The sequence below is a fragment of the Zonotrichia albicollis genome, chromosome 2, assembly GCF_047830755.1.
Source record: "Zonotrichia albicollis isolate bZonAlb1 chromosome 2, bZonAlb1.hap1, whole genome shotgun sequence".
Lineage (NCBI taxonomy): Eukaryota > Metazoa > Chordata > Aves > Passeriformes > Passerellidae > Zonotrichia > Zonotrichia albicollis.
The window spans coordinates 63804505-63828319 of record NC_133820.1 but is presented as its reverse complement, the minus strand read 5'-3'; the positions used below and the strand labels follow the sequence as shown (position 1 = coordinate 63828319).

Sequence of the window (23815 nt, the reverse complement as noted above, 5' to 3'; positions counted from 1 at the left end):
ATCCATCTTTGGGGAAGGAAGCCAAAGAGCATCCCAGAGGACCATCCCAGCAGGATTGCTTTAGGAGGACAGCTACTCAGATGGACTAGGGTGCGGGAGGGAGCAACAGCAGAGTTCTGCTTTTTTGATAACCACTGAACAAATCCAGATGACAAAGGATAGGAGCACCCAAGCTGAGCAAAGGTTGGTCTGTCTTCCTGATTTTCCCACTTTCATTTTTCCTCTGCAACAACCCTTTTATTACAGCATAATAATCCAGCATAAAAATTATAATTTTCTGTAATGCAAAATCATGCAGCTTTTTTTTTTCTTTTTTTGCTGCCTTCCCTTCCACTTCAGCTGAAAGCACTCTGATTTCCAGTACCCAAGTAATTGCTTTTGATCTTGCCAAAGTTCAAGTTACAGTACCTGATATTTTTTTTTCATCACAGCAAGCTCTGTTTCCACTGAATGAATACTGATGAGTTAGACATTAGAAAGTGCCTTTGGTTAAATAACATACTTAGTTCTGAATTCTCAGTAGATCTAAATCTGTCAGCATAATCTTCTTTACTTTCAAAATTAACTACAATGTTTTGTAATAAATTTCTAAAACTTTTATCAAGAGGTTTATTTCTGAAAGTTGTTTTTTTTGTGTAGCACAGGGCTGCAGGGTCCCTTCTCAATGCACAGATTTATCTGGGCATGGTCCTTCCAGATCCTCCCTGGGCCACCAGCCTGTGAAAGAGCAGATGAAGAGGGAGAATGTGGCAATGTGGGAGGGAATCTGTGTACTCAATACCCTTTCTAGGGCAGGATGGGACCACAGGATCTCACTTTACCCACTGTGAAGCTCAGACTTGCCCCTCACTTGACATCAGCAGGGCTGATAGTCTCTTACAACAAACACCATGAAATCTGGAGCACCTGGAATTGTCTGGCGGATCTAGCTCAGCCTTTCACTCACTGTTAGGAGCAGATATTAGGGTTGCCCTTTTCCCCTACAGGCACTTGTTGTCATAGTGATGGCTGAAATGGCAAATTTAGGCATTTCTTCAGGAATATAACATAGGACCATAATCTAAAATAGTGTATTTGCGAGGTTCTCAAATATAGTAAAGTTAGTGAAGGAAAATTATTCCTGCAGAAATACAGTGACATGTCCACTCAGAAGTTAACTTCTGAATAAAACCAACCTCAAAGCATGAATGGAAATTGAAAACCATGAAGCAGCTCCTCTTTTAAAGAAACTACTGAAAATGTGCATTAGTTGTTCTTCAGACTTCTTACTGTGGAAACTGGGCACACTCCTATGGGTTTTCCAGCAATGTTACAATACCATGCAAAATTAAATGTGAGGATAGAGGCATTTCTCATTGAAAAACCCTCTCTGGACATGTAAAGAACAGTTTCTGAAGAGCATCCAGGGAACTGGAGCAGGATTTGCCCTGAATGAACTACACAGGGAATCTCCATCATAAATGTGTCCTTTACAGCAATTTCTTACCTGTCAGAAACTGCTGAGCCCAAGCTCAAGAAAAAGCCACACAAATGATTTACGGGTTTTGGCTAATATTCTAAAACAAATGACAAACTGATGCCTGTGTTGAAGGAACAGTGAGGGCACAATTCATTAAGTAGAAGCTTAGTCTCCACCTTATATTTAATCAATAATACTCTGTAACAAACAAACAAACAAACAAAAAAGAGAGATGTAGCTGTACTCTGGGACCAGGTCTATATGACCAGATCAGCATTCAGAGTTGGAAGTGAAGCTTCATAAGTAAATATGTGTGGCAAAAAATGCCCTGACAGACACCTACGCTTGTTTTTTGAGGAGACAAATATTTGGATAATTTTTTGTCCCCTAAAACAGTAGAATGTCTTATCTAGAAAAATCTCTGGGCAAAAATAATTATGCCAGCACAACTGGCATAAAATGCTCCATTTTTTACAATTTAATCACATAGCTTTTCTCTTTAGAAATAGATATTTTGGCAAAAAAAAAATTACAAAGGAAAAATTCTAATTTTGTTTTTAAAAAGCTATACATTAGATTATACTTTTTAAAAGTTTAATTTTCTGCTTCTGATTTTTAAAAGTGAAGCTGTTTAAAGACATTTATTATATTAAAACTGCATATTTTGGAGCTCAAACAAATGCAGCCACTCTGCTGCTGTCTATGAGAGACAGAAGGTGAAGTGAAACTATGCCAAGGAACCAGTCCAATTTTCAGAAAGCACCTGAAGATTCTATAAACATTGATAGCCTACGAGCCACCAGTCCTTTTCAGACTTTCAGAGTGTGATCATCTCTCACTGATCTAAAACAAAGAAAACAGAAGTGAAAAATAGCTCAACTGACCTGGGTCTTGCTGTCACCTGCATGGTGATTATCATGATTACACTAATGGCTTACCTGCCCTTGGAAAGGGGTACACAGGAGGTTGATGCTGCTTTTATCTCCAAAGCACAGGGCTGGGAGAAGCTGGGAGAACACCGGGATTTGGCATCAGGAAAGTGACCTTGGCCAAGCCCCTCTCGGACAGTTTGGGCGGTGTAAGCGAGGCAGGAGCTTTGTGGGGCAGTGGTGCGAGCACAGGGCTGTGTCCCGCTGGCACATCAAACTGCCCCAGCACTGACGGGTAAAGCAGCTTGAGGAATGCTCCAGGCAAGCAAGCCCCCACTTTTCTTGGAGAGAGAGAAAAAAAAAAAAAAAAAAAGGGCTCCTTCAGGCTACTTTTGCACCCTGCATTCGGGGCATGTAATTGTCCGCTGCAGCCACAGAGCGGGGCCCTTGTGTTGGGAGCCTTTGGAGGGCAGGGGATGTGGAGGGGTCCCTGAGCCGGGAGCAGCTGGGCAGGAACACACCGGGTCTCCTCGGACAGCCAGAGCAGATGCAGCACAAACAGGACTAGCAAGAAGAATGGGAGGTACGTGGACCTCGTAAGTAATCTTCCCACCTAGGTGTCCTTGCTAGGGCTCTCACCAAAAAATAAAAAACGCTGAAGGGAAAAAGCTCAAGTGCAGTGGGACATGATGTTCCTTGGAGATTAAGCCTTGCTGGAGTACCATGGGGTCAGACAGCAAGGAGAAGGCAAACCAGCTGCACAGAAGAGGAGTAACACTTGCTCCCAGGGTAAAAGACTTGTGTTGGAAATCCAGACAAGAATTTCAGCTTACAGAGACAAGCCATTCAGGTGAGCTTGCAGAGAAGGGCTGAATACAGAAAATAAATTTCAGTGGAATAAACTCTCCACGGAGCTGAAGAGTTTCTAAGTGAAAAGCATGACAGTGTTTCAGGATGGGAATAATGTGGTAATTTTCAGGGCAGATAAATATAATGGGTTAACTTGACAGTAGGGCTAAGGTGACAAAGTGCAAGAGAGTCTCAGATGTAGAGGCTGCTATATATTTCAGCAGGTACTCTAATTATATATGCTTGAATGGACCATATTTGGTGAACTAAAGCAAAATAATTTTTCTGCATTTTCCAGAAACTCCTTCAGTTCTTTCCTCATCCTTGTTTTATTTATATTCTTTTTCTATAGATTTAGAGGTATATTTTGCAACTACCTGATGCCATGCAGTCTTGGAGTCATATCATAACAAAGTTAATGGCAGTGTTTGAGTTAGAGGACTCAGTAACAACTGAAAACAGCTCAAGGAAAAAGCTGTGAAATGTGAACCCACACCACAAAAAGGCAGTGAAGAAGCTGGAAAAGTATTTGGCTGCAGGGAGGAGGAGGAGCTGAGCAGCTCTTCAGCAACAAATTATTGAACTAATTACCTCCCAGTAAAGATACTGCTTGCTCAGCCCCAGGGATGAGAAAACACATCAGGAGGAGGCAGCAAGCCAGAGGCCTCTGAGTTTTTGCACTGACATGAAGGGGGCTGCATGAGGATTGTTTGATCCAGTCCTCTTGCCCAAAGCAGGGTCAGCTGCAAGCAGGTCAACACACCAAAGAACCACAGCCTCTCTGGATAATCTGTGCCAGTGTTTGACTACCCCTTCAGTAATCTATTTTCTTGTGGAATTTCATGTGTTTCAGTTTGGCCTCTTGTCCTGTTGTGGGCACCACTGGGAAGGCCCCAGCTCCCTCTTCTTCCTTCTTTTCATAAGGTATTTATATACACTGATGAGATCATTCAGAGCCTTCTATAAACTAAACAGTCCCAGCTCTCTCAGCCTCTCCTCATGCGAGAGATGCTCCAACACCTTAATCACCTCAGCAGCTCTGAGCTGGGCTCAGTGCAATATCTCCACATCTCTCTCTCTTCTACTGGGAACGCAGAACTGGACACAGCAAAAAATATCCCTGTAATTCTAGTTGGAATAGAGTAGTAGAATATTTGCAGCTGGAAGGTATCTACAGTGATCATCTAGTATAACTGTCTGACCACTCTGGGGCTGACCAAAATCTAAAGCATATTGATAACATCATTGTCCAAGTGCTTTTAAAACACTGACAGGTTTGGGATATCCACCACCTCCCTAGGAAGCCTGGTCCAGTGTTCTCAGGTTAACTTAGTCTCAGATTCTCAGGTGGATTTCTTTTCTTCTTCGTCTTTTCTTTTTTTCTTGAAGAACTGGTGCTTAACAATCCCCAAAAATACCATTGTGCCTTTTGCCTGTGGCTTCTCCTGATGCCATTTTGTTGGAACCGACTTGTTTCTAGTCAAATCTGTCCTGAAGAGAACAGATGCAACTCAGCTGAAATCGTGATGACTATGCAGTCCTGTATGTCACTGCAGAGTGGAAAAAAAGTTAAGAGCATCTAGTAAACTACAAAGCAAAATCAAATGTGTGGTTTCAGTTATTGTAGCTATTTTCTGCAGTAGGAAAAATGCTTTCTGTTTGGTGAAGTTTGACAACAGCTCACTGAACACAGTCGATGGGGTTTCAACAGTTTATATTTTATATTTTAATATTAAATGTCTCTATATCTGCAAGTATAAACACACTACTGGGAACAAACACCCATCTTGATCTGTGGTCTCATCTCTGGTTTTGATTAAATTCCTCCATTTGCAGCAAAGGAAGCAACAAATTTACATCTTTGTCAGTAAGGGAAGATAGTCAAACAGTTGCTTTCTCTTGATTTACAATTTGTTTATTTCTATCTGCCAGTGAACACACAAATACATTCTGTAACAGGTTTGGGATTTCAAAGAGCTTTCAGAAGAGAAGTAATGTTTTCTGATCCCTTTTAAACAATTACCTCTTTTTTCAAGGCCAGTTGTCAAATACAGTAAAAAGTGACATACAAGAAACTTTTGTCTAGATGAATAAAATATTCCAAGCTGTAAATATATCCATCAAATCAGTTTGGCTCAGGGAATCTGCAGGTTTACATTCTTTATTAGTCAGCAAGTTCTTTGGCCTCTGTAAGGAACTAATCACCACCATAAGTCATTACCACTTACCATGCTGCATGTCTAATTTTAAAATCTGAAAACACCAATTGCAGCGTCATCTGTGTTGTTTGGCAACAACAGCTGCATTTCTAATGATTATATTTACACCAGAATTTCCAAATTTGTATTTTAAAGCCTGTATAGTCAATGGCAGAGTCTGTCTTGTTTACAAATGCATGGACAGCTTGGCAAGAGGTATAAATGTGTTTGGGAAGTGTTCCCTAACCCCTCGGCCTGCTGGGCAGTGGTGCCATGTGAGGGGAGGGCAGCTGCTCCTGCTGAGATAACCCCGTCTCCCAGAGGTACACCTGTGTTATGTCAGTGACAATGCCATACCTTTCTTAGGTCTCTCCAGTGACTTGGATCCAGCCATGAGAACAAAATTTGCATGGGCTTGCTCACACAGTACAGTAAGGACAAGAAGGCATTGCACCAGTCTGGGGTTGCAGTTCTAGTCACACTTGGCACTTCAAATCATAAATTTGAATGTTTAGCTTGATTTAAAGCCCAGCTGACCACAGGATCCAGTTCACAAAGCTGCTCATTATTTTACTGCAGAAATGGAGTGACATGTTATACTTTGAGCAGGGGAAGTGATAACCCAGAAAAAGACATGACAAAGAGGAGTGAGATCATGAATCCATTTCTCTTCCCCTCCAGCTGGCCTTCCCTTATTCTGATGGGGAAAAGTGGCAGAGCCACTGCTATTTATCCTGCCCATCCCTTCCTACCCTCTGCAGGTACAACTTGCACTCCTGCAGGTCAGAGCTCAGATCCTCCTGGACATTGTGCAGATCCCTCTGTGCCCCCCTCCACCCACTGCACATTTCTGAAATCACAGGACAAAGGCTGGCCCAGAAAGTCCTCATCAGTACTAGCAATTTCTGTCCCTGCTGGCCCTGCTCACGTGAGTACAAACATCATATCCTTAAAGGACAGTTTAGGAACTCCTCACTTGGTACCTGTATTTGGTAAATGCAGGTCTTTTACAAGAAACCCCTACTATGTCCTGGTATCTATTAAGAATAAGCTGTAGTATTGGTGTAGAATGAATGTGTGGTATTTATGATTCAGCAGCAAAAGCTGCCCCCTGGAGGAACATGTTATTAGGCAAATAAGATAATGAAGTGCAACAGGGTCCAAAAATACCTCCACACATTCAACCGTGAGCATTATTGTAGTCGCTTTACTCAGTTAACCAAAGAGACTCAAAAACTGAAATACAGACTTTATACAGAATGAGTTGGGAGTACAAATAAACAAAAGCAACATTCTTCAAGAATTAGTTGTGTTTTATAAACATCAATAAACACTGAAAAATATGTGAAAACTAAAAAAAGGGAAACAATATCAACTTTAAATTGTCCCAGTATTTATCATTTAAGCAGTTTTTTTGTACTTTTGCAATAGGGATTTCATCCAGAAGTCCTTATATAATTAAAAAAGGAAAAGAAAAACAGTCAGCATATTGCTGACACAAGACCAGGGAAGGGGTCACAATTAAAGCAGAAAAATGACATTTCCAGTTAGAAGTGTATTACTATTTGGCAGGAACACTCTTTAATGAACACCGTCTATGTGTGAGAAAGAGACAGCATCACTATTACAGGCAAGAAATGATTATCAGGTATCATTCATTATCTTTTGTCCAAAATTAAAATTAGTTAAAGAGGAAATGAAAACTAGAAAAGGAGAGGGGAAAAAATGAGGAAACTTTCAAAAACACCTCTTGATAATAGTCTTCTAAGGCAAATGTTACATGCACTACCTCCCCAACAAACCAGACAAAGCTCTTCCATTCCTCGTGTGTTTCCTTTCATTTGTTTTCATGAAGAAAGGTTTGAGAGAGCAGAGCGCTGGGAAGAAATACTGCAAACCTCTAAATTAGTGAACGAACTTCCAGCATCACTGTTGTACTCAGGGTAGGAGGAACTGGAAGAAATTATGTTTTTCAGCCTCTGGAGTGCAATGATCAGTAGCAAAAGGAGAAAAGCTAAGAGACTAAGGAATATGGAAACATAGACATAGACGTTGGATAAACGGCCAGGTGATGAATCCACTGAAGTTGAAAGGGATGTGGGATACAGCTCCAGAAAAGTCCCATTTTCCATGTTTCCCACAAATCCAGATGAAGAGTCGGGTTCTGACATTACTGGGTTTGTGTTTTAAAAATCACAACAGATCTTGTATTTGAAGGCAGTTTTAATGGCATGAAAAGGGTTTATTTTAAGCAAACATTTTTCCATCACAACGGTGAGATGACAAGTCAGCCAGTGAATGAAATAATCCTTTACTGCTCAAGTCCAGGACAATTTAAGATTTTATCCTTCAGAACTGCAAGGGGAAAAAAAAAAGAAGCAAGGTTAATTTACTAGCAGATAATGTGCACCTGATATAATTTAGGTCTTAAGAGTTACATTTCTTAGCTCGAAGATGCAATTCTTAAAGAATTAATTAGCAATTATCTCTATATCTCAATTTTTCAAAATGCAGGGATTAGGAGAAATCCTACTGAATCCTAATGGATTGACTCTTTCCAACCATGAGTTTTTTAATTGCAGAAGAGCACAGTCAAAAATGTACTTTATATGGGACAGAGGTACTGGAATCCAGTTTATCTTGTGATAAAAAATCTAGTCAAGTAATAAAACTCCCTCTCAAGACTTCAGCTCCTCAACCTAGATGAGCAAAGCCACTCAACATAACAGTTGACAATTAATCCATTTTACCTACTTACTCCACAGTGTCTTGCCAAAGGTACCCAGAATTAGAAAATCTGCCAGACTTGCTCTCTTGCTGTATTTATTAAATGTTTTGAATGGTTTCAAACATGAAAATGTATCTTGCTGTAATTCTCCCATTGAGCTACTAATGGCAGGCATGTTTCCCTGGAGTGACGCAGCTTCTGACCCCTCCAAGCAAAATCCCAAGGAATGGGCAGCCCTGCCAGCCCAGCAAGCATGACAGGACTATCTAAGGGCTATGGACAAAAGGTTACATTCCAGATGTTGTTTTATTGTTTATTTATTGTGTTTGCTGTTTTATAGTGGAGCTTTTGGTGGTTTCAATCAAGCATCCCATCAGCCTGCAAGATACACAGGAGTGCAAAATTGCATCTGCAAATACCAGATAAAAATATTCTTACCATTATGGTCTATAACTCATAGTGATGCATAAAATATACTAAACTAAAACCACTTTATCACCCTAATAGTATTTAGCCCCATAGGTAACCGTATTTGTTGTACCTCCTGAAATAAGTCACAACAGACTGAACAAAGAGAGATCCTTATGAGATTAAACTCCTTTTGAACTGTCTTTAATTTGGTGATATAAAATTAACTAATGGAACAATATGTGTTCATTTCATGTTCTGGAAATAGTTAAGTGTGTTATAGCTAATTTATCCTTTTTAAAAGATAGGCTTTGATGTAGAAGATGTTTATTCTTAATTACGTGTCATAATGAAAATTAGATCCATTATTAATTGAATTGCTCCATAATAATTTAAGGAATTACTTCACATGAATTCTTTAACATGGCAGAAGTTGAAAGCCTTTAAATTTCTCACAAATTTGAAATCTGCTACATTCTGCTTTTACTACTAGCACTTGACCCTGGTACAAGGAATAACTTTGGCATTTTTAGGGACTTTTTTTGAAGTCAGTGGAAAATTTATAGTATTAAATAGGACTAATCAGAACCTCAGTTAAGTAGGCTATTTTTAAATGAGTGTTTTGTAGTGATGTAAACTCTGATTCCAAATGAAGCCATGAGTACTTTCATTCAGTGCACCACAGCCACTACTTCAGCTCAGGTTCCTGCTTCTGCTGGGAGAAGAAGGTAAGTGCCATGAACTGTCTGTCTCTCTTACCCTGATCCTCCTGAAGAAAAAACCCCTAGAGAGTCAGATGGCAAATTCACTTTCTTGTTAATTAGGTTTTTTTTTTTGCATTTCTGAAAACTAAATACAACAACATCATAAGATTTAGCCCATACCTAGTCCCCAAAAATGATTGGGAATTTTGCCACAACATCAAAGCATAATGGCAAAGCTGGTAAACTGCAATAAACCTGTTGTCTTTCTGAGAGCTGTAAACTGACCCAGGAAATGAACCATGGAGGCAAAGTTTCACATTCTGTAGTCGTCCCTGCCTTTCCCTCATCTGTTTTTGGAAAGTTGAGTTAGTTTAAGGCAAAGAATGAATTGCAAGTATTGCTCCTGAATGACTGCAGATGGAGAACTCAGTCTGACAGGAGGCGTCTTTCCAGTTAACCACTCTTGAAAACTGCTGGGACAGCAGAACTGGCACCTGTCTGCAGGGGGACTCAGGTTTTATGGTGTAGCTGGATCTGGATTGCTTTGTCAGAGGCACCTCTGCAATGCCAGGACAGGGCTGTGTGACGTGAGGAGGCTCCCTGAGTCCTCCAGTGCAGCCTCACTGCTGAAGGCTCCAGATCATACTCTGCCTTTCTGACTATGGCTGAGATTTCCGGCTGCTATTGCTCCTTTGTTACACAGCCTTGCTGCTCTGACGGACAATCTGCCAAGAAGATTCACACATTTCAGTAAGGTCCAAGAAGGCACAGACTCTACCTCCACAGTCTGCTGGTTTTAGATGTACAAGAGAGCAAAACCTTGTTCTGCCACTCTGGTCCTCAAATGTGAGAACTGGCAGAAAAGGAAGTGCAAGGCTCTCCTACATACATGGTGTCATTTGTACATCCTGGCTTTTCAGCCAGGGCCACTATTTAGCTATATTCTCCCAGCACTGTTTCTTCATTCACATCCTTGGTATAAATACCTCTCACAGGTGAGGACAACCACTCTTACTCTGGGGTAAGCCGACTTGGCAGATACTGTAGGCAGGCTCAGTTGGAGTTTTTCATATTTCCTTTTATCCTGTGGTAATTAGGAGATGGGCAAGGTGGCATTCACCAGAAGAAGGGCAAACTGAGCAGGTGAGGGATCAGGCAAGGCATCACAGTGTATCACTGTGCAGGTTCCAGCAGTTCCATGCCTAAGCAGCCATGCCAATGCTTGGCACTACTGCATATCTGATGGGACCTGCTGGAAAATCCGTTTTGTAAGGAAATGTAAATGTGGTCAGGAGCAGAGGCCTCACAATTAGCATATGCCCTGAGTGCCAAATTATATGTAACATATGTAATTTAATCTTTAGCATTGCTAAGACAATAGCCATCTCCCAGTTCAGACTAAAGTGAATATTAAATGAGACTGCAACACTCTGCAGGATGGCATGAACAGAGGTTTTTCATCATCCCAATGTTGTAAATGCTTTACTGCCTGTATTGTATTTCTTCATATATCTTGATGCAACAACTCTACTTCTCCAGGCTCAGTCAGATATAATTTAATGGCCTGCACTCACACCACTGAAACCCTGAAAACCGGTCTGGTAGACTCAATTTCTTGTGAGTTTATCACCCACAGAAAAGCACTTCATTTTCTTGGCTTTTCCTGTATTTTTGTGACTACAAGCTGAGAAATGTCTTGGTTGTTTCAGTGTCTTCAAAACGTTTCAGTGTCTTCAAAAGCAGAGAGACAAATTGACATCAAAGAAAATCAACGTTTGTGTATTACATAAACTAACACTTTTGTCACAATCTCCTATGAACTGTTTCTTTACAGGTAGAAGGTATCCTAGAAAGCCCTAATGGTAAACATCTCCTAACAGATGAGATCTTAATTTGCCTTTAGCACAGTTACAACAGAGAGGTCCCTCGTCTGGCCAAACTTCAACATGCTGTAGCAGGGCAGGAAGAGCAGGAGAAAGATTGTGCAGGTTCCCAGGTGATATGGTAATGCCAGTTCCAAGACTTACTCATCCCTAAAGATGTGTTGCTCCTCCCCAGGTTCTGCTATCACAGTGAGTGGTCCCAAAAGCTGGCAGCAAGTCTTCACTAGATTGATATATGTATGAAGGTCAGGGAGCTCCTGGTTTAATTCTTTCATCTTCCCACTCTTGCTTTCTACATTTATTTCCTTCCTAGGTTGCCAATATTTCCCTTCCAGCAAACATGTAACACAAAATATTTAATGCCAATAAAAATATGTTTGCATGCTCATACTAAAGGGCTGAATGAATTTTATGTACCAGGAGCACTTCAGCCTTGAAAGGCAATATGCTCTAGACTGGAAAAGTGTAGCAGTTTAACATCATGCAACTAAATAAGACAGTAGCTCTAGATAGGAAAAAAGATGTGAGCAATATTTTATTCCATTGAAAATGTAGGTAGGAAAGGCAAAGAATGACTTCTAGCTTGCAGTTTAACAAGAATATGATCCTTAATACTTCATCTCGGATGCATGCCTTTGGCAATTAAAGACCACAAGTAAGTAGGATGCTTCCTTTTTCCATTACAGATGGACCTTCCAGGAGCAGAGAATCCCTTTTCCACTCTGCCTGGGAAACAGGATCAATTGCCAACTGACTCAATAAAATAGAGCACAGAAGGAAAAGAAAAACTATTTCCTGCCACAAGCAAAGTTTTCCTTTTAATTTATTATCTAATTTCATTTTTTATTATGATTTAATATGATTTAAATTTATGTCTTTGAAAATCTAAGAAGACAAGTGCCCAGATGGCTTGGTTGCAGGTTAAAATCAAGTTATATTTTGTTTGGGGGTTTGTGTGGGGCTGTAAAAAGGAAACCCTCTGAGCCATAAGGATACCAGATTAATTCAGATAGGCTCCAACGATTCTCTAATTTACATTTCCCATGGATCTGTGGATTATAGAGTCATTTGTATCAATGTAAATCAAAAACATTGTGACCTGGGATCAGACCCAGAACCTGTGAGTTAAATCTGGTCTTTAAAAGTAGTAAGTAAAAGTAAAATAAAAATGAGCAAGGAGAAAGAATAAAATACTTACAAGCAGAAAGAAGATATGGAAACAGACGCTAAATGTCCAATGCAGAGGATGTGGTTGGTGTTCACGCCCAAATCTAAAGGGACTGCATGCTGAGAAAAGCCCCTATAAAAAAGCAAATAAAAGTGGAAGTCTATAGTAACAACTCCAACAATAATAATAAAATAAAGGAAGGACAGGTGCTGAATTTTGACTGCTCTTACTGGCAGAAATTTCAGGGGAAAAAAGCCCAATCAACTGGAACCCTGGCTTGTGTTTTATTCCTGCTAACAACATCCTTCTGTGGCCCTGTTACAGCACGGCATGTACAGCATCAAAACCATGATCCAGAACTCTGTTTTACAGACAGGCTTTGATAACACCTTACTCTTGTTTTTCAGTGTGCTGAAGGACCAAGACAGACATTTGTCCTCTGGCACATTTTTAACTACTAGAACACTGTATCTGCTCTCCAATTCATTTCACATTATACCCTGAAGACTCCTGTCAGGAATCAGGTCTTTTGGATTACACACTATTATTTATTCATCCTCTTTATTTCTGACTATCTGCAGTTTAAATTTTCACATACTTGAAATATCCAAACTGAATATGTTATGTGCACATTAATAGCTAGAAGAATTTTGTGTGTTACATGCATTCAAAACCTAAAATTAAAACATAGCCCCTGAATTGTTTTTAATAAAGTAAATTAAATTTCTTATGTATGAAGAAATGATACAGATTAAAGCAAAAGAGGGCCACTCTCAAACAGATTTTCCCCTCTGGGAGACAAAAGACACTTTCACAATCATTGTACATCTTAGAGCTCTGCCCCTTCAGCACATTTGGTTTGACTGTGTTAGAGAAGCAGATCTCTGGGGATGGATGTTGATGCATTGTTGTGCTGCTTTCATCCCTTCAGTCACTGAATCACTTCTGCTTTAAGCCTCTCCAAGTTCAATAAAGAAAATTGTCTAGTGCAGCTGTTAAAATACAGTATTGTTGAAATCCAAATGTTTTGATAACACTGACTATACCAAAGGGAGTCAGACAGCTTCCTGACCATCTCTTTGTGAAGGAGAGGTAGGAGGATGTAAGTGAACCCCAAAGTCAGCTGCTCAGAGATGGACCCAGGATATGCACTGGATGTGAGAGTGTGCACCCTTGTCACCTCGCCCAGAACTGTTTCTGAGGCTGAGGCAGGTGTGGTGCAGGATGGAGAGGGGGTACAGCAGCCCCTGTATGCATTTTCTCTGGCAAATACGCCTCACATGGCCAAGAGCTCTATCCTATACCCCTCAGTTTTGTCTGCTTGTAGCAGAGATCCTTTTCCTCCCCTCTCTGTCTTTCCTCGGGGAAAGAGGCATAGATCTCTGCAACAGGGCTGTATCTTCAACCAAAGCAAATATGAAGTATTTTGCTCTTTTTTCTTGGGTGAATCTTTGTTAGTCCATCTCCCCCCAGATACACAGAGCGCTGCTTTAGCCCACTTAGCCCCTCATTCAATACAACAGTGCCACAATCTCCAGTAAGGCAAGGGGACTAGAGCCTACCAAATCTTGGGCTGATTAAACACGAAGTGAAAAACACAAGGCTTCCTTGATGCTTCCTAAGTGCAGGCATTCATATTCAAATGGCAGGTGTACACAGTGAGGTGGGGAGGGCAGAACTTTTAATTATCTTTGAAGAACAGAGAAATACTTGGACCAGAACATCAATATGCTTATCTTCAGAAGACCTCTTGCCATACACAGTTGTATCCCACAGTCAATCATCCTCTTGCACCACTCTAATGTCTCTCACAGCTATTTTTACTGTTTCAGGTGTAGTAGTACCCTATAGAAGGATTTGGCCCAAACAGTGTATTCATTCACTGTGCTAGTAAGATATGCAAGGAGTAGGAATCTATCTGTTCCCTGTATCTCTCAGGAGTGGAGAGGGGTAAGGAGTCTCACCGCTGTGCCTCTGAGACCTTAGATAGAGAAAGGGGGCCGTACTAGTCTAGCCTCCTATGAGACCGCCAATCTCAAAGAATACGGTCACCAAGGAGATCAGTCTCTTTCCTGTCCTGGTTTGTTAAAAATATTTATTTGTCTTTTGAAAATTTCCTGTGGAAAAATAAAGGTTGCTGAAAAAAACCCACCCAAAACTCAACAGCCTACTTTTTGCTGACCCTAGGGATGGGTCATATTTGATTTCTTGGTGTCCAGTGCCAAATCTATTCCCCTTATTGCCACTCTGAATAACTTTTGTTGCCACTCTCAGCCAAATTCAACCCAGGCAGAAACCTCAAAACAGATTTGAGCTCCTGAAGTTTAATGACAGTGGGTGATCAGGCAGAGAAGACATGAAGGTTCACACAGCCATTTGGTCACTCATAACAGCTTTAAATCTTGGTATTTGACTTCTACAGTAAAAAACAGCCACTAAGGTGTCACTGTCAAAGTGGCAGATCCCAGGTGCCAGGCTGGAAAAGAGGTCCAGGGCAAGGTTAGCCAGGGAAGAGGAGAAACCAGCAGGTGTCAGAAATCCGTAACTTCTGCATTTTGTGTAATAATTTATTGTTTGATTTCTTGCAACATCTGATTTGGAAGTTTTTTGGAAGAAAATTTAGTGTAGTGTGGAATGGCTGCTTAATGAGAAATGAAAATTCCATTAAAACCCATTTTCCTCAGTGGAACAAGTGTATGAAAGTATTTCAACTGCTTCTGCCTTGTTGCCTTCTTTAGTGGTTGAGCCTCCCATTCCTGCTACCCCTTCTTTCCGAAGGCTGTGTGGAGCATCCCACCAACTGAGCCTCTCAGGAGACTCCATCCAGTATACGTCTGTGTGGCATAGTGGTGATGTAATTAATCTCAGAACAAACAAGTTAATTAAGCTTTGCCACTTCACACGTGACTCTCCACATGGGCTCCCAATAACCACCTTTTTTATTTGACACAGGCAGAGCAGCACTGGACTCCACAAATGAGGCCAAGTGGCCATGCAGTGGAGGGCTGGGCACTGCCTTTGCTTGTCCTGAAGCCACCACACTTCTCATGGGGCAGTGCTTCAACTCCTGCACATTGTTTATTCAGACCAAAACCAGATATATCATACCAAATATATCATACCAGATAAAACACCAAGCTCCAGGGCAAGCAGTCCTTATTATCAGAGCTTGCTTTCATTTTCCATTACACTCATGTGTGAAACTAAAAACGTGCAGGGCTTAGACCCTCAGGTCCATCTCCAGGTAGAGGGGGAAAACCCCTCGAAAGTATCATAGCCATCCCCTTAATCTACAAGGAATGCAGTTTTAGGACAAAGTGTGGCTAGATCTGGAACTGAATGGACTTAAGCTCTCTTTGTCTCTGCCAGTGCTGCAGCACATCCTCCTGCCCGATGCCAATGCCGTGGCTGCACGCACGAGCGTACCTGAGAGCCCTCATCTCCTACTCTCCATGTGGGAACATCCACTCCTATCGCGGGAGAATTCTGGGCAGACCACAGCAAGGAACTTTCTGAACAGTAGAAGCAAAGTGAATTTTGCTAGTCAAGGGGGTTATTGGTCCTTAACTAGCAAAGATGTAGGAAGTAGAGTCTGGAACAATAGGAAAACACCTTCCTATTGCAAAATTCAGCTGATATGCTGATTTCAATATATTTTATAAAAACAACAGGTATAAATCACACATTTCATAAATCATAAATTTTATAAATCCATATCACACCCAAAAATGTCAAGCAGATTTCATTTTAACCTTCTTAGGAACTTTGTCACAATATAAAGCTAGGACACAATTTTTTACACTTGGTTCAACAGAAATTTCTGTTAATGCATAATTTTCAGGGTTTTTTTCCTCTCAAAAAAATTGCAGATTCAGTATCAACTACACTTAAATGTCTGTACATTTAAATGTCAAGGGAGTTTTAGGCACAGATGTGCTATCACAGTAACTCCATTCACTGTAACTCTGCTTCCTGACTTGGGTACCTTGTGCTTTACTAAGAAAAGTAAGAAAACACCCTTCTCCTTTGATTCTCTGTTTCCCCTCACTGCTGTAACAGAAGATCCCTATCCTCACCATTCCTTATTTTACTGACACAGGCTGTATGCATGCCCTCCCCTGATGAAGAAACCACGCATATTTGTGTGCCTAATATTCACATATAGTCCCTGTTTGCAAAACAGCCTGCAACGACTCAGGCAAAGAGTCAACATGATTGCAAAGGGAGCTGCAGTGAACCACGCTGTGCTGTGCAAGCATAAGGGGGCAGGGTTGCGCCTGAAATGCCAAAAAAGAGCAAGTCAGGATAATGCAGGCTATGGAAGGAGAGTTTCTGCTGGTGCTAGATAGAGTGATCTGTTCAACAACTGCCTCTCAGATGGCCTAGCTTTAGAGGACACTGTCGTGCTCCTGTCCAGAGCAAGTGCAATTCCAGTGGCAGGGATGATGACAGACCGGGTGAGGGCTTGTCTCAGCATCTCACCAGATGGCTGCTGAAGGCATCAAACCAAAGCAAATGTTCTGGGACATTTCAAGGAAATTAAAGGAATGATGGACAAAGTGCCTATATGAAGTTACAAGCAAGCACAACGTGGACCTGAGAGAAATGCAGAGATGATGGCTTGAGGGAGAAAGATGCTGAGGCTGATCAAAGCCCAGGGCTACATCCTGGGAAAACAGGAGACTTGGTACCTCATGTACACGGTGACTGTCAAGGGCACTTGAAGCCTCAGACTTTCATGTCAGATGGAGGGGGAAAGAGGGCGCAGCAGAAAGGCTGACAAAGAGGGGAGATGCAGGCTAAGAGGTGGGTTTTGCAGCAGCGCCATGGATTGACTCTGTCATAACAGGATTTCCTCTGCGCAAGCCAGGAAAAGGAGGCAACCGCAGTCATGAAGACATAGAGGGAGGACTGCTTGCTGAAGAGTGCAGGAGGTAGTGGTGAAAATATACTGACTTTTTAGTATTAAGATTCCAAGTCTCAGACCTATCAGAAACATCAGATTTTCCAGCAACTTCTGAATGTACTCTTGTTGTTGAGATAATTCCTCTTCTGCTTCTGTGTAGATGGGGTGCAAGGACAGGCTCCGTTGCTTCCTGCCTTCGATAGGGAATTTACAGAATACAATTTACAATTTGCACTGCACCAGTAAGACCAAATTATGAGCAAGGACACTTGGCAGAGGCAAGCTACCCAGTTCAGCCTTTTACATCTGAAAAGGTTAGCAAAATGCCCACAAGAATAATTTCCTATGCCAAATAAATTCACATACATACACACATGGTGATAGTACTAGATTAGACCTGGATGCTGCAATAGCCCAAGACCCCTTGCCCAGAAGCTCCAGGTCCTGCAACATATATCTTGTTGACAGCAAAGCAGAAGTACTGGATGTAGAAAGCAGCAGCCTTCGGGCAGGCCAGCCTGTGTAAAAGAGCACAGGGAAGCTGGGGAAACAAGAGGGAGGCAGGGGGGACATGCCTGCCTTTTCTTTCCGCACCTTGGGTGACAGGGGTGACCCAGTCTGAGGAAGAGGTGGGAAAGGAAGGCAGCCAGCACACAGCTACAACCAGCAACCATCCCAAAGGGGAACAAGCCCTTCTAGGCATAATAGCAGAGAGAAGGCAGCTGGTGGTTTCAGGCTGCCTTTTGTTTCAGTCTGTTCAGGCACAGGAAAGTTAGAGTGGGTTCAAAATGACTGTAAAAAGCAAAAGCACAAGGAAACAGACATGACGTGCCAGCTGGATCCCTTATCATAATAAAACTGCCAGCACTATATGCATCTTATATGGTCCAGTTTTTATACATTTCTCCTATTCATCTGCTACAATTAGCTGAGCATTAATTAAATAATAGCTAGTATGCATTCCTAATTGTCTTTGCTTATATAAATCTTAATCATCATGGCAAATTCTCAGCCCTTTAGCACTATTTTCACAATTTGCCTTTAACTGTTTAGTATTTGCAAGGCTAGGAAGAGTTTGCGTCACTTGATTTCTGTTCCAAACTTTATTGCATCTAGCAAGATGATGTTGAAACAGCCTGCAGCTTTCAAGCAGACATAAAATGCTTGCAAAGGGCATATTTTTGTGCATCCATCCTGCGTTTTTTTCCATGCTGTGCTGTCTAAGCTCAGCTCTTCTCCCACTACAATGGATAAGCGTGTTACAATTTATTTGCAGAGGGAGCAATGCTTTCCCCGTCATCTTTCTGCAAGCATTGTGAAAGAGCACACGGGCGGCAGCCCGCGCTTATGCCCGCTGAGCCAAGAATTTGCTTGCACAGTGATGACCCAATGGTCTGCGCTATCATACCCCTGGGCTGCAGCATCTTTTAGCAAAAGAAACCAGCCCGTGCCTCCCTTCTCTCCGCATGCCTCCTTCCAGAAGATGTGCAGCCCCGCGCTGTCACCGCGCTCTCCCAGAGCGTTCCCCTTTTTTGCCTCCGCCGAAAGCAATTTCTCCAAACCCAAGAAGCGTTCGTTCAATTCAAGCGCTCGCCAACCCGCGAAGTGAGTTAGGCTTAATACAGGTTCTTTCCAAAACACGTTTGTGAACGATCAAGCGCAGGCCACAAAACACATACCTCGGTTAAACGCTTGTGAAAATCAAATGCCCTTGGTTACAGCACAGGACAGGCAAGCCGCTAGAGATGCTCCCTCGGAGCAGCAGCACGGGCGAGGCGCGGCGGGAGCTGTTCCAGGGCGCACAGCAGCCTCCCAAACCCGCCGGGGATCCGCCGGGATCCGCTTCAGCCGGCGCGGCACCCTCGGCGCCGGACAGCGGCAGCGAGCGGCCCCGGCGCTGCGGGAACGTGCGAGCCACAGCGCCGGGCAGCCGTGCTCGCCGAGGCTCCGCGGGCACCGAGAGCGCGAACAACGCGCACCGGTGAGGGCAGGGGCAGGAAAAAACACCCCGCACCCGGAGTGCCCACCTCCCTCGAAAAGCAGACGGCTGACGCCGCCGGGATGCTCCGGCTCGGGCGCAGGGGCAGCGCGGCTCCTTCCCGCCCGCAGCTGCCCCACTGGGGCAGCTCCGCTCCCCGTTCCTCGCTCGCAGCTCCCCGGCGCGGCTCCAGCCCCGACCCCGGCTCCCGCTGCCGTCCCGCGCAGCACCGGAGGCGGCACCGCCCCCGGCCCGCCCCTCGCCCATACCCACCGCCCCTCGCCCGTCCCCGCCGCCCCCGGCCCGCCCCAGCGCCCGGACGGGGCGGGCTGTGCTGGGAGCGGGGCTGGGGCTATGCAGGATCCCCAGCGAGGCGCTGCGCTCAGCTGGAAGTGGGGTGAACCCCGCACCTCACCCGGCGTTAGGGGATGGAAGGCACTGGGCATCGTACAAACCCGCATCGACACCCGGCTCTTACCGTGCCGCGGCTGTCGGACAGCATACATCCCTGAAACGGGCCGGGACTGGTCCCTTTAAACAAACAAACAAACAAACAAACAACCCCCCCTTGTTAAGTCCGAATTCCACCGTGCAGAGCTGCCCGTGGGTAAGGCGAGATCCTTCGGAGCAGAGTGTCTGCAGAGGGGGTCAGATCGTGGCACCGTGAAGGGAACTGGACCTAGCAAAGGAGTGGGTTAGAAAAGAGGTTTCCTGGAAAGTGAAAACTTGCACATGACTTTTGAAAATTCTGCCAGGTTTTCGGTTGGCTGCTGAGACCTTCAGGGATACTTTGACATCATGTACACTGGAGTGAATTAATGGTTGTGCTAAGATCAACTGAGATAATAAGGTAGTGTAAATGAGAACAAAACCTGGCTTCCCTAGTTCATTTGGAGAACGACTTACCTACAGGTATCACATGCTCTGGAATGAAATATTGAGAAAATCTTGGTTGGATCAGACGCATTTCCTTCCATGGACACTGAGGAAGGAAAGGTTCATCTGGCTTCTGGTACGCTTGTCTCATCCATGCTTTTTTTGGCCAAATGACTTTACTGTGGGTTAGACATCAGTGATGAGCACTGTGAAGAGCAGATGCACACTGTGCAACTCAGTCTTGTGTCTGGCTAATGTCCATGTGCAGTTCTGAAAGGATGTTGGAAAAGGATGTTCTTCATTTTAAATTGCTCTTAGGGAGATGTACAGTCCATAATGTGCTGCAGAGGCACTTCTGTGAGAGGTGCTTTCTTTGATACAGTCTACAGAGTTTCTGTAGAAGAGTAACTTGGAATGTCATGAAACAGTCAGCCTTGGAGGAACAAGACATGGGAATAAATAGGAAAAAGACAAAACTTAAAGGAAAAATAATTCCCAAGAATGAGCCTTATTTCTCCTTGATAATAACCAGTGAATGCAGTGGCATATAAGAGACAGGTTTGACTTTCAAATGGCAAAAATGCTCCATATTTCACCTATGAAAAAGGAAATCAACGTTTCTGTGGGTTTTTGTGGGGTGTTTTTTTTTTGTTTTGTTTTGGTTTTTTTTGTTTAGCTTTGACTTTTCACAGTGGAAGCCACATGCATGGCATATGAACAAAAAAAGAATACAGTATCAGTTAGTGCCATGATATTCCTAACCTGGAAGCAGACCACTGGCTCACTTCAACTTGCAGCCACTGCAGAAAAGGGCACATTTGACAGTGAACTTGCTGATTGCATAAACTTCTGTGGGAATAGCAAACAAAGCCTGTTGAAACTGTGGGGAAGGAAATGTTGTAGACACATACTACAGGACTGGCAGTGGTTAGATTAGAGTGGATAATCCTACTGGAACCATTTAAAACAATGCAGAGAATTTGCTATATCCTTTTTTATTTGTATACTCAGACTAGAGGTAGAGACTTTCTGGTACAAGCCCTGTGTCTGGGATGTCACTGGGTATAAACAGAGACAGATGGTGCATTGGAGCTCTCAACATTGATTTTGCATATAGATAAGTTCCCAGGTACAAAATTCTAAGGAGATAAGAGAACCAAAAGCAGTAAAGCAAAATGTTTGAATCTTGAAAATAAGAAAGCAGTCAATGGAAGGGTTTCTGTTACAGCTCAATTATTCCAGCAGTGGAATTGCAACCTGGGACAAGCAGAAAGAATTTTCCCAAGGTCAAGCAGGAAGATGAATAGAAGGAAAGGCATATGCAACAGAGCTGAAGTGGCTGCTAAGACAGACATGCTGTTGCTAGGACTGGCCAGAAAAAAAAAACCAGGGCTTTCTAAAGGAAACAAAATATGATTGCTTGAGCTTGTATTACTTCTGTGGATTTTTGCTCAAAGCCAAATCCACTGAAGAATGAGAAAATTCTCAAGTTCTTCCTACTGATGAATGTGCTTACCCCAGAGCATCAGGCATAGTCACTAGTAATCCTTGGCTTTGGAAGAAACTCAGAGAAGAGAAGTCAGATCCAGATCTATCCACTGTGTCTCACAATCTCAACATACACAATGTAGGCTAGGTCATATCACCCTAGCTTGTTCAGGTACAAAAAATACGAGTACATAGGCCACAAGTGAGAATTACTTTTTGCAGTTGTGCTCTGATTTTTCATTCTTTTCCTGCATAAAGCACCTCTCAAGGGGAGGTGAACAGCACTGCTAGAAGAGGTTATGATTTGTTCAGCAGAGGAGAGAGAACAGGGCAGAAAGAGGAACAGGGCAGAAAGGCTTTTGTGCTTTTTGAAGGTCACTGCTGTTTCTGTAAGTTTTTTAGCCTGGGCAACGTCATTGATGTCCTGCCACTTTTTGTGGCCTGTTCGTTTGCTGTGAGCTGCTCAGTGACTTTGGGTAAAGCTGCACCAGAGGAGTTGTCAGCAAGATCAGGCCACTCTCACCAAGGCTGGTGGCTGCGTCAGGACCTCATGCAGAGGCCGTGGCAGCAGGAAGCACCACGGCTCCAAAGTAATTAAGTTGCTCTTTTATTGCTCTTCCTCCTTCATGCTCTCTATGCAAACAACACAGTGTGAGCTGGCCCTTCCTCAGGACAGTGTCTTTCGTACAAAATGTGTTTCAAAATGTTTTGCAATTATAAAATATACCAAGAGTATTAAACAGAGAAATGGGAAGACAGATATTTTCAGAGAAGGTTTGAAAGAAAGATGACAGTAAAGAAGAAAAAATGCATGGATTCTTGAGATGGTGAGAATAAAAAAAAAGTAACAAATAGAGCCTTTTTTTTTTTTTTAATGCAGTTGCAGTCAGATGAGCACTGATTTTTCCTTGTAGTCAGAGCAACAGGTTGAGGGTCTGGAAGGGTCTGGTTGCCTCTGAGGTTCTGGTAAGAGCACATCAAGGAGATGTAGCTTGGCTGATGCTTAGTGTGATCAGGCCTCCAGAGCTCAGTGTCATTCCTGCTATTAGGCTGTCTATGAGACAGCATGGCTGTAGTGGATAGCTTTTAATAGCTTTTCTTAGAATACAGAAAAATATGGAAAATTAAATGTTATTATTGTTATTATGACTGATTTGATGGTTCTTGATATAATTTCCTGTACCTTCTCAGAGTCATTAGGTGGTGGAATCAGCAAACAGTGATTGTAAAAACTTCCAGAGGGAGTTCTTACTCATCTAAGTTTGAGTACAGGAATTAGGTGTACATTACCTTCTCTAATGGACTTAAAGCCATTTCTCTTTCTCGTTTTGACTATCTAAGGAACTTAGGAACTTCCTCAAAAGGTCTGCTTCATTGCACTCCCAAGATACAGGAACATACCTGTTAAATGAACTAAATCCCACCCAAGAAAATCAGATCCTCATCTGTTCAGCTGACCACTTTAAACATTTACATATAGAGAATGCAGTTCTACTGAGACCCACGTTAAAAATAAAACCTTCAGCTATTTGGACTACCAGTGAGTACTGTCTCTTCCCTTATTCTTTACCAAGATCTCAGGAGAAGGCAGTGAATAGTAATGCCTTCCTGAACCTGACTATGTCCTCTTAGTGCCTGGATTTGTACTCAGCTTGTAGCACTGCCTTGAGCACCCATTTTGTCTTGTACTTCTTTGTGAACATGGTGGCTGAAAGTTAATGAGAAAGTTAATGAGGGTAACCTTTTCCGATACTGAAAAGGCTTTGGCACTATAATTTGCATAACATTACTATTTAATAATGGCCAACACAGAAAATAGGAAACATCTTTGAAGACTGATTGAGAAAATATTTAACTTCTAATTCCTACGTCACATAAAGGCTACTTGTTAATGCAAGGACCAGCTAAATGAATTCTAAAGCTCAATTAACTCCATCATTAGATGATTTTAAAATACGGTTAGACCACTATTAGACTTAGAATTCTCCAGATACCTCTGGTCTTTTTAATTACCTGGAGTCATTATAAGGAGCAGTCACTGAAGTTCATTCATTCTCTCCATGCTTCCTACTAATCAACTTACAAACTTTGCCATTGAGTAATCTCAGGAGAGGCTATCTTTAATGAGACCCCCTATGGAATAATGGACTACTCATTTCCCTAAATGTCACTTGAATCATATTAATACATTCATATTCTAATAAGAGGACAAGTGCCTCATACACTGCTTATCTGTGATATAAAACCTTGGCATGGATCAACTCTGCCTGTTAGTAGTCAGCATTTTTTTCTTTGAATCTT

At 42.5% G+C, this 23815-nt stretch overlaps 1 protein-coding gene across 1 annotated transcript; it reads right to left on the bottom strand.

Annotated features, from left to right (window-relative positions):
* Positions 1–6562: 6562 nt before the first annotated feature.
* SERTM1 (serine rich and transmembrane domain containing 1) lies at positions 6563–19418 on the bottom strand. Its single transcript, XM_005482457.4, has 3 exons — positions 18852–19418; positions 12297–12398; positions 6563–7730 (listed from the first exon to the last, which is right to left on the bottom strand). The coding sequence occupies exon 3, from the start codon at positions 7544–7546 to the stop codon at positions 7223–7225; it is 324 nt and encodes a 107-aa protein (XP_005482514.1). The 5' UTR covers positions 7547–7730; positions 12297–12398; positions 18852–19418; the 3' UTR covers positions 6563–7222.
* Between the last annotated feature and the right edge of the window lie 4397 nt (positions 19419–23815).